Source organism: Drosophila navojoa, chromosome X (genome assembly GCF_054131105.1).
Source record: "Drosophila navojoa isolate 15081-1374.11 chromosome X, UAZ_NAV_1.0, whole genome shotgun sequence".
Taxonomy (NCBI): Eukaryota; Metazoa; Arthropoda; class Insecta; order Diptera; family Drosophilidae; genus Drosophila; species Drosophila navojoa.
This window is the reverse complement of record NC_142895.1, coordinates 75,782-87,279: the sequence shown is the minus strand read 5'-3', so window position 1 is coordinate 87,279 and position 11,498 is coordinate 75,782. Positions and strand designations below refer to the sequence as shown.

The 11,498-nt window shown below is 40.2% G+C and overlaps 1 protein-coding gene across 1 annotated transcript; it reads left to right on the top strand.

Annotated features, from left to right (window-relative positions):
* Window positions 1–200: 200 nt before the first annotated feature.
* Window positions 201–1,798, top strand: LOC115564618 (uncharacterized). Its single transcript, XM_030389158.2, has 4 exons — window positions 201–706; window positions 769–1,038; window positions 1,095–1,280; window positions 1,350–1,798. Exons 1-4 carry the CDS (start codon window positions 266–268, stop codon window positions 1,704–1,706), a joined length of 1,254 nt encoding a protein of 417 aa, XP_030245018.1. The 5' UTR covers window positions 201–265; the 3' UTR covers window positions 1,707–1,798.
* The last annotated feature ends 9,700 nt before the right edge of the window (window positions 1,799–11,498 follow it).

The following is an 11,498-nucleotide window of genomic DNA, read 5'->3' as shown; positions in this document are numbered from 1 at the left end:
CAATATGAACTAATTTTTAGACACAAACCTTAAATAAGCTTTTGGAATTGGCTTTTCAAGCCCCAACCCGATTCACAAACTCACATTAAGCTTTCGCAGTGAGATGCGTTTATGTCTAGACTTAAAAATGACATTTAATGATTAGTCAAAACTTGAGCCCGTAAGCTTTTTAAGTCAGTAAGCTATGATAGCTGTGACAGCTTTGAGTATTGAACAAACATTTTAAAAGCATATCTATAGCTGTATCAATGTAACAGAAACAACAATGAATTTTTCAAAAAAAGGTAGTTCAATAAGTAAGTTAGGCGAGTTGAAAAATTCGAGCGAAGAAAGCTACAATTACAGCAATGAAAATGGTAGCCAAGATGGTGCCAAGGGGAGTGCTTCTCATTCGTCAAGCATTATCAGCGAGTTCGCCCACCTTCGGCCTCGCGGTGGTCTCAGTGGCAAGGCCTACTGGCGCGACGTCATTAACGAGGTGGAGTTTGCCCTACACTGTGCTACGCCACCGCATTTCCCTATCATCGACTATTCCATGGTCCTGCCACCACATCTTTGTGAGCGCGTAAAGGACATCCAAGCCTACGATTACTCAACCTCAGACGATGCAGTTTACATTCGGGATGAGATGCACGACGAGCGGTCGCATGATTACCAGATATTCAGTGAGGATAGCCGTGATGAGGGGCAGGAAGGGGGCTCCCTTGTAAGTAAATACTTTATGATATTGCTTTTGGACTAGGATATATGTAACAAATTACTGTTTAGATAATGGACCGAAAGAGAGTTGAGGAGCATTTTAGCGAGAGCCAACACTCTGACATAGTTCGCATGGACCATGAGTTTGAAAAATTTGATCTGAGGCTAGATGAGCCGGTAGGGCACACCCAACGAAGTATCGACAAGACCAGCTGGTACGCAAAGTTTTTGTGTGGCAGTCGCGAGGAGCGTGTTTGCTGGGCCTCTCGAATAGAACGTTCCAAGACGGGTGATTCCGCGTACACGCTTGACGAACAGGCAGAGAATTTAATGGATGCGGTAACTAATAATTCTTGAGTGTGGTTCGCATTGGCCCTAACTTCAACTTTTGACAGTCTGCTGAGCGGTTCATTCACTGGCTCAATTCGATCGGCACAATGGATACATCCATGACGCCTGAGAAGGTTAAGAACTTATTTTCAATCAAGGGCGATCGTACACTACTTGCGTCAGTCAAAACTGATCCAAAGGAAGTCAATGCCATAGCTCAGACAGTAGCCGACAAATGGAATAAGCCTCATGTAAGCTCTCTTTAAAAGCTCATATAATGATATCGCAGTTAACTGTGGAAATCCATATATGTTTATTAGATGGCAATTGAGCTCAAATACGAAAAACACGTAAACGACCATGCAATGCGCGTGACAAAGAAGCCGTTGCTTAGCGCTTTCGGACGCACTGTACCTCTCAAGGATCGGCCTTGGATTAAGCGCCCCGGGGATAAGATCATCGAAACGGTTTACCCAAATGATCTTCTCACACGCGAGAAGATATTTAAAGGCATTACCCATCTTCGCAGCACCACTGCGCTTATTGATTTTTACTTAAACAATCCAAAATTGGCTCGACCTCTGTATCTACTACAGGGTGGAGACTTCCAGGAAATGAAAACCAGCGAATCAGTCTTGGAGATTCCACTCTATGAACATTTAGGCCTGCGTTACTAACAGCAAATTGAATTTAACTTATTTATGAGCGTTATAGAAAGACAGTTGTGAATGAATAAAATTTAAAGTCAACAGCGAGCATCAAAAATAATTTTTAAAAGTTACTTGAATCAGTCAGCTTTTTAAAACATAACATTCGAACAAATCAAGTCCGTTTTACTTATCAGAGAGCCTGTAAGAACTAGTGTATTGACCTACAGCATACGCAGATCGACTTTATTTTTAAGTTATTATGGATATCGGCCCAAAAGCCACTCCCTACCCTCCAAATTAAACAAAAAAAAAACAAAAAATAAAATACATCTTTATATACATTTTAAATTTGGAGACTCTAGCTTGAAAGATGTGGGAGATATAATTTAAGTGATCTTCGATAAGGTTTTTTATCGATAAAAAAAATATCGGAATGAGTTATCGTTTTTTAGTGATAAACTCGATATGCGCGTGATATATACGGACATTTAAAAAAAAAAGTTGAAGTCTCTAGCTCTTATATCTTTTGAAATCGACGCGTTCAAACATACGGACGGACGGACAGACAGACGGACAGGGCTAAATCGACTCAGCTCGTCGCCCTGATCAAGAATATATATACTTTGTGGGGTCTGCCACGTCTCCTTCTGCCTGTTACATACATTTCAACAAAACCATTATACCCTGATTTCCCATTTTCAATGGGTTCAGGGTATAAATAGCAGAAACTTGTGGGTTGTAAAGTAAACACATGAATGTAGTGACAGTAATGACATCACATTCTAAAATTTCCCATTGCATAGCCCAAATTGCAATCCAATCACAGTCACTGCGTTACTGAGCAGCTATTTAGTTATGCGTGAGTGCATATGTATGTGGGTGTGTCAATGGGTACATGTGCTGCTTGTCATGCATGCATAAGCGAAGCATAGGAGGTGTGAAATATCATCTTTTTGCATTCCACAGAGGATCTGGTAGTCGAGTAGTCTCGAAGAAAGCTCACTTTTTTTATTATTTATGTGTTGATTAACTGTAAATATGTAGAATATTAAGAGCTAAAACTGATATGGAAAAACCTCAATCATTCAATTCAATTTGTTAAATAAAACTGTTGAAATAAATTGAGCTGTTTTCGGACCAAGTATTGGCAAACGAGTGTTGTGAAGTCGGGTGGATTTTCCCGATGACGAGGCTTTTGCTTATTTTTTGCATCAGATATGCTAGTTCGATTTAGATACGTTGCCGAGCTGGCATACGCAGAGTTTTTGTGTTTGGACAGCAATGAGTCGGAAATCAAAGGGTTTCCCGCCAATTGAACAAAGTTGGCTCTTTGTCGATTTCAGTGACAGCCGTCTTCAGAGCATGATAGAAAGCTGTGCACACAACCAAATGAATTTCAGCATGACAGTAATCAACAAAATTAAACAATTTTCGCTCCCATCAACGGAGCACGGAAGGGAGGACTGTCTTGCACATGTCAGTGAATTGAAGGAAAGTGCTTTGAGTATTATACAGATAAACTGTAATTAAATGAAGGGAATAAGATATTTTGCAGTTCATTGAAAATATTTGGACTCGAGAACGACGGACACAACTGATTGACAAGGGTAACAAAGTATACAAAGTGTCCACACTATTCCGCTTTCCAATGCCTCATTTGCTTACTCCATTGACGACGTATACCATGTAGCATGCATGCTTAGCTGCCAGCAAGTAGAGCGCTTTTTAGCCTAATATGTGGTTGGATAGCTCGCTGGCTGGATGAAAGAGGGCAAGAGTGGATAGGTGGGTGGGTGTATGGGTTGGTGGTATTCCGTTATATATTTTGTCGCAAATGAAATAGCCGTAAGACCAAAGACTGATGGTTGACGACTTAGTGACCAACTCAACGATCAAAAGAATAACCGAGTTGTGGTTAATCAAATAAACAAATCCATTTATCCATAATATTCTGTGATGTCGAAGCTATTTACTTGTGAGAGAATGATAAGAGCCACTCAAGCGTAATATATAGTGTGTATGAATATAAAATATTGTAACCATAAATATGGTGTCCGCTCAAATAAAAAACAAAAATTTACTGAATATGCACCAGCACAGAAAGAGAGCTAAAGCAAGTAAGAAGGTCCAGTCGAGGTCAGCCGATTGCATGATACTCTACATATTTTCATTTTGTAATTCAAACAGAGGCACTTCATATATCAACAGCAATACAAACAAAAATGAACAAAACATAAAACTTAAATTAAAAAAAAAAATACGAGCAATGTTTCCTTTTTTAAATATATCAAATGTATCCGATTTCAAAAGATCTTAAATCATAGAGAGTCTGTGTCAAAAATAAACACTTCGAATCAATACGCTTGTTACCGACAAAAAAAACCGAGTTAGATTTATACAAAGTTTAATACGATTCGGAAATCGTATTAGCTTCTACAATTAATAATGTTTTTTAGCGATTCCTTAAAAGTCAAAACTAGTCCGAAACAAGGCGAATTTAAGTGTCAGTCGATCAACGGGATTTTTTAAGCAATTATAAGGACACGTTTGAACTTCAATTAAACTGCGGCGAAACTGTTGTACCCAAAGACACAAAGAGAATAGAAGCGAAATGAAAGAAAGCAAATTGAAAAGCCGGCAACACTTGTGAAATAAACATGGATATACACATGGACCTGCACCTGCACCTACACTTGCACCTACACCTGCATACACCTGCCAATGTCTGAAAACATTGATGACGCTCAATCACTGAATGACTGGCTTGCAGCCTGTTAAACCGAGAAAACGGCTTTCAGTTAAATATACATATATCGCACCAGCGCCGATTTGAGTTGCAAACAATAGCGCTAACTGGCAGGCAGACTGCTACTCAGCGAACTGTCGATGACTGCCGCAAAGGTCCCCTAGCTTCTTGCAGCAGTATGCAACACTTCTGGCAAATAAAAATATATTTAGAGGGAACACTACTTTATTTATATGGTTTAAGTGCTGATATGACAATATGATATGTACTCTTGACAATGCAAATGAATCAACCAGTTTCCAGTGTCAAACATTTCAAAAATAAGAAGAAATCTGATGAGGGTATTCAGAGTTCGTGATCAGTCCTGCTTCGCCGGTTGTTCTGTCATTGTGTGTTGTTTGATTTTTGTCCTTTTGTCTTATTGAGTAGTAGTTGGTCTGCGCATTTTTCAATTTATATAAACAAAACATTTTAATTTCAGAAATTTAATTAAACAACGCCATGATAACATAGCTGCCTCTCATTGTTGTGGCTGGCATTGACGAGCACTGTGCCAACCAGTGGCAGAGAGCCATGAGACAATAAATAACTGAACGTCCCCATTTAAAACTCTTCTGTATTTATATGTCAACTGCTCTGCAGCGACTTTAGTTGAACCCACTTTATAAGCCTGGTGGGCGTTATAGCTATCCATCCCATCATATCCCACTTGATATCGTCGCCTCAATAAGTATGAATACCTCAGCAGGCGAAGGCTGAGCCCGTGATACCCTCTACTCTAGTATGATCGCATGATCATATTTATTGATTCTACATAGTTTATATTTAAATATATCGAACGTTAAGATAAGGCTTTGAGAATGTTTTGGCAGCTGAACCGTTTGTAAACGCCCTCAGCCATAGCAATTGAGCCATTTAGTCCCCGGATTAGGTAGGTGTAAGAGCTGTATAAACTACCCCAACACTTGCATTGGCTGTATGTTCGTCCGCAAATATTGATTGGTGGTATCCTTTCATAAAACCCTTTGGACAATGACATAGAGGATTTGGTATGCACCAGTAAATTAAGCACATGTTAGTGAAAAAGGCCGGCAAGGCTTTCACTTAATTAATTACCAAACAGGAAGATAAACATCAAAGTGTTTTAGAATGCACACATCAATTTTCTCCTAGGTGTTGCTCACCAAGTATGGCTGCTATTTCTGCTGTCTTACACTCAGGTGCACAGAAAGCAGCGCTGTATGCTGTATGCTTGAGTGCACGAGAGCGAGGCAAATCAATTTACTCATAATTCATTTATTCCTATATTTAGAGCTGTGCACACGTTTTTTTCCTATTACGCGTTTGTCCACGCTCCGCACACTCGCAGCGGGCGATGTCCACACGTGAATATTCGGCGGCATGTGTTACCTGTGCCACCAATTAGGGGAGGTTTTAAAAGCATTCTAACAAGCCTTATTGTTTTATAAACAGCCACATACGTTCCTCTCGGCATACTGGATAAATAGGTACGTTTCAGAACGTATAAGGGGAGCAATGGGACAATGTTATAGAAGTTCATGTCGAAAGATGTGCACTGCATTCATTAGAAAATTGTACGAAACGTACGCTTTACAGCACAAATGGTCTGTCAGCAATACTGAGAGGAACAATGGACGTTTTTAGCTACGTAATAAGATTTGAAAAACGTAGAAACTGAAAGATATCGACGGTAAATGCAATAATGAATTTTGCGGTTGTTTTGCACATGACCAGGTAGCATCAACAAAGGCAGCATCATCACACGGGCATCATTTGATGACTTTATTGCATGTAGCTGCCTGTGGGCCAGGACATGGCCGGGTCCGGCCCAAGCCGCTAACAAAGTAACAACGCCAATAACAACAACCAAGGCCATTGCTTTTAACGTTAATTTATGCAACTTTTGTCAAACGCATCGTGTTTGCTCTTTGTTCGTTGCTCGCCTACGCCATGTTGCCGCTTCACAGTAGCCGATGGGGCCCAGTTTGAGTTGGGTGCTCTCACATGGCCTATCGGCTGCAGCAACGGCATAGGCCTTAAAAGCCACTGATTGGCGCAGGTTGCTGTGCTGTTGTCTCTTCCACTAGCTTATAAAATTGTGCGTATATACACAAAGGTGTCATTTTGTGGGCATGTTCCCGGACGCACATCCGCAGCCTGAACACAAAAGTAACATGCGAAAAAAAAAAAAAAACAGAAAAACGAAACAAAAGAGAAACAAGAATGTAAACAAAAATTCAATAAAGGCCCACCTAAAGTTTTATTAGCCTGCAAAAGGTTAAAGACTCTGAAAATACAGTAAACTCAGATATGATATTTAAGAATATTCAACTTTCAGCTGCAACATTTAATGAATACCTGTTTTTAACTATTCCCGGTCTATTGCTACCTAGCACTTATTAACAATTTCAAACGTAATTTTTTCTATTTTAATTATAAATATTGGATGAAGCAGTTGTATGGAAAGGATTTCGCAATCGCTGTAGCGTAAGCTAATAATATGAACTCAATGTGTATATATGTATATGTGATATGTATTTGTATTTGTATGCGAATATAATGAATTTTCATTAACCTGCGCTTATGTTTAGGTGGGTATATGCAAATAGAGAATGAAAAGAGAGAACGCATACTTAAATAAATTGTTTCAAAATAAACATGCAGGGCTTTTTTCGCACGGCCGCATGTACTGATACGAGGATAATAATATCTTATTCACCTTGGCAAGTGAAGCGGACGGAGACGTGCAGGCATCGACTCGAAGCAGGGGCGCAACATGTGTGGGCTCCATTTGCACAGTGGCCGTTGTCCTGTCGTGCCATGCCGATGCGCACTTCTCCTGAATGCCCTGGTATGGGCGGCAAGGTGTGCGACTTCGTCGTGCAGCTGGGGAAATAGCGCTGAAGGGGCACAAGTGATTGCCGAAGCCAAATGACATAACTGCGCCTTGAATTTCTCTATAATTTCATTCCGCTAATGGTCCATGTGCGCATGCCTGTGGCAGCGCACCCGGTGGGGTCGTGGGTCATTGCTTGCCGGAGAACCTGTTGCTAAAGAGTGAGCAACAGTTTAGAGTCCAGCAATATGTATCCATAGTGGTGAGTTGCGCAGATTCTCGTATTATTAACACTGCAGAAGGAGCTGCAGCAACAGGCTGTGCCGGCAACAGGCGGCCTGCAACAGTATGCGGCACATTGGTGGATGGTGATGCAAAAGCCAATTATGCAATTGAGCCATCTCAAAACACGTTCCCCTCAAAACTCATCGAGCTTCAGCAACAACCGTTAGCCGAGCGAAATTATAAGATATTCGGCATATTGAAACTAAGCTATCAAGCATCAATACAGCTATTCCGACCCAGTCGATCCTATGCACTATATAACTGAAAGATCTGTTTGCTAATACCAATGAGCAATTGAAAATTTCAAATGGCATTGTTCTAATGCTTCGGTTCCACTGTAAGGGCATAACGAATTATTGCTGTGTGCTTCATAAGCACTTCCCCTAATGTAGGCTCAAGCCGAAGGCGCATCAAAAACAACAACGTAACGTAACTAGCCTTTAGCTCGATGGGGATGGAGAAAGCGACAACTTCGTATTGTCCTAGCGGCCGTAACGACGACAACGCGACTTTGCGACCCTTCGAAGGCAGTTGCTGGTATGCCTGCAACTAAATGGCTTATGTGAGTGTGATTCTATTTATTAGAGATACCCCTGCAGACATTTTTCAAATATGATTACACTATATGAAGCCTACAACCAGCAAGAATCATTCTCTCTGGCATCGATAAAAAAAATAAGAAAAGAAAACAGGGTCACTGCCACGCGAGCGGCGAATGAGTAAAAGGTTTTCATTTTTATAAGTTTATCACGCCTGCATTTCATACTGGGCTGCTCGCTGCTAACTAAGCTGGTGTTCGCACACTCTTACAGAAAATGAATCCTGATTGTTGCGGAAACGGATGTGTCATGTGACACATACACACATACCCAAGCATATATGTATAAATAAAGCTTGCATCCCAACGTGCACATACACATGCATGCATATACATACATATGTATATATCCACATACATATATATACTTGTCTATATGTATCCATACATATATGAATATATATTCATATATATGTACTCTTCATGTGTTGCAGAAGGGTCTCCTGCCTGTTGAATGTGGGTGGCGAACTGGTGCAACAGGCTGGAAAAACCATAACGAGCCGAAGTATGCTGGCGTGTCAGCCGAAGTCAGCGTTTGTGTTTGTAGATAACACAGTGAATATGCATGAATCTGCTTATGTATGTCTACGCTCACACATAGCACGCATACATGTACACGTATCCATTATTATGTTTTCATTCTGAGGCTGCGATTGTAATCCAGAATAACAATTGAACCTTGCATGCAATCAATATAATATATATCTGTCTTGAAAGATGTGTGGGTGTGTCAGTTCGTATTTATTTCCACCATCTTCGTATTTGTTTGAAATTTTCTAAGACTCTTATGTTTTTTTCAATATTTTTTTTTCGCTCTGAGCTCATCCGCCCTCATCTGCTCAGTTCCATAATGGCAACTGCGTCTCCGTCTTTGCTGTTGCCACTGCGTTCGCCTGTTGCGCCGTGCCTAGTACAGCCCGATTTGGCCGTTAATACATACTAACGTACACACACATACTCACATACACACAGTCACAGTGAGAGAGAGTTATACATTAAATTCAACATGGGAAACGAACACCGCTAGCCGGCGATGACTCTGTGTATCTAAAGCTGCAGAATGCACGGCTCAGTCGTCTAACTGCCGCGTCCCAAGGCAGTTTAGCGCGCTCCCAAATTCTAAGTACAAGAGACCCTAACGTCTTATTCTCCTGCTGCTTCTTTTTCTTTTTCATTATATCTTTTTCTGCACTAAGTAAATCTGCAGAACTACTAAAGTCAATGTGTTAATACAATATATGTTAGATGCAACGCCAAAGTACGAATCGCCTTATAAGTTTTACTTGTTGTCTTTATTTTTGTTGTGTTTTTTGCTGTGAAGTGAGCCTGACTTTATCAAGAGACACATACATATAAACATATTTTCATATGTCTATCAACAAAATGCTTTACACAGGTGTTCTCCGAATCTCAGGTAAATATCAGAAATATATATTGTATTCCCATTAAAAACTACGAATTTTTGCCAAGGGAAGATATATGTTATATTTTGTAGCCGTCTTATCTCTGCAGGGCTCACCTCCAATTGATTTGAGAATAATTGAAAATAGGTTATACATATGAATAGCTAATCACGTGCACCTTCAGTACAATATATATATATATATTTATATATATATATATAATGTAGGTATACTATAAAATGTTTACATAAAATAATTAATAATATAATATAATTATAATTACATATACTGTAAATACATACAAATCACAATTTCGCTAACCAATCGGAGTAGGACAATTTTCAAGCCGTTGCTGTACTGCTGTTAATATAATTCTTGCTGTTGTGCTTCGTTCTATTACAAGCCACAACATCATGTTTTATAAGTGAACATTTTGTTGTCCCTTTGCAAGACAACAAACTCGAACACAACATGGCCGGCCATGGTGTGAGCTAAAAAATACGAAAAACAATTCTGTGCAAATGTTTCACAATGAATTTGAAATTGCATGTTCCATAGATGAGGACGCGGGCCGTCGCTTTTGGTTGACCCTGTGGGAAGATAGCTACCACGACCCCATGACCGCTGCTATTAGCAATCCGTGCCCAAATCGATTGGCAACAATTCTAAAAGCATTTTATGCAGCAATCACAATTTCCTTTTAACGCGGCGACGCGACATAGCATCAAATACATACACCCACACTTTCACATGTATGTACGTGCATAGACTCGTATAAGTACGTACATAGCACATACATCTCTGCATGTATATGTATATTGTGTGTGTATGCAGGCGTGCGTATATAAAGCGAAAAGTGAACAGTATCGCCAAGTCCGGCAAAGCGAGAATGGCCAAGTTGAGGCGGGTATGAACTAAAGGCTGCAGCTTGCGTACTAGATTGCCACCCAGCCAAACAGCCAAGCAGTCCAGTCAGCCAACCAGCCATTTGTTCAATATGGCAACGATCATTCGCACCATATGACGCAAAGAGCTGACCTCCTGCTGCCAACAGCACTGAACACAGTCTGCCGCGGATTCCTGGAAAACTGCTTGCTTGTTGCCGGGTTCAATGCAATTATATCCGAGCCGTGCAAGCTGCGCTCATCGATTGGCAACTACTTCATCCATGATTTAGCATTCTTTTTCGATTTAGCCATTTATCTATCTCTATATCACTCTGTCATGTGCATACATATATTATATATATGTGAATATATTTGTATATACATATAAATGGGCAGTATGTACATTTTCAAATATTTTTTATGCCGCTGCTTTTCGGATTGGTGTTTTAGATGTAACGCTTGTTAGCTCTTGCGGCGAGTCATAACACCATCGCCAGCGTCCTTTGAAAAAGGAATAAAAAATCAAAATTTATACAAAGCGCGCTTTTAATGCCCTTTCCGCTAACCATTCTCTGTCTGTCAATCGGCAACGATGTCAGCAATGTCGTTGCCATCACATCGCACTTACGGATGCGTGACCCGCAACTCATGAATGCTGATATTTAAATGGATTCATTTGCTGTACTACTTCGATGCAAGTTCAATGCTTTTAATACCCTGTGCCTACCCCATTCACATTAAAATTCTAGTGGCTCCTCAACAGCATAGAGGGCACAGCAGCTTTTTAACTTATCACATCAGTCAGGTGAGAAGCTTATTTCAGCATGAATATGCTCAACATCTTCAAAGTAATGGCTAAACTAAACTTCTGATTCTTACATCAAAATATGCAATTCGAGTCGCACAACTGTCGGAAATGGCTTGAAAATGGGTTTCACTTGTAATTGTGCTTAATTGCCTGTTATTCGGCTTAATATTATGCCCAATATATAAATAAGAAAATCGATTTGCAATCTCTGTGAAATCAGTCGCTTAGCGCAGCA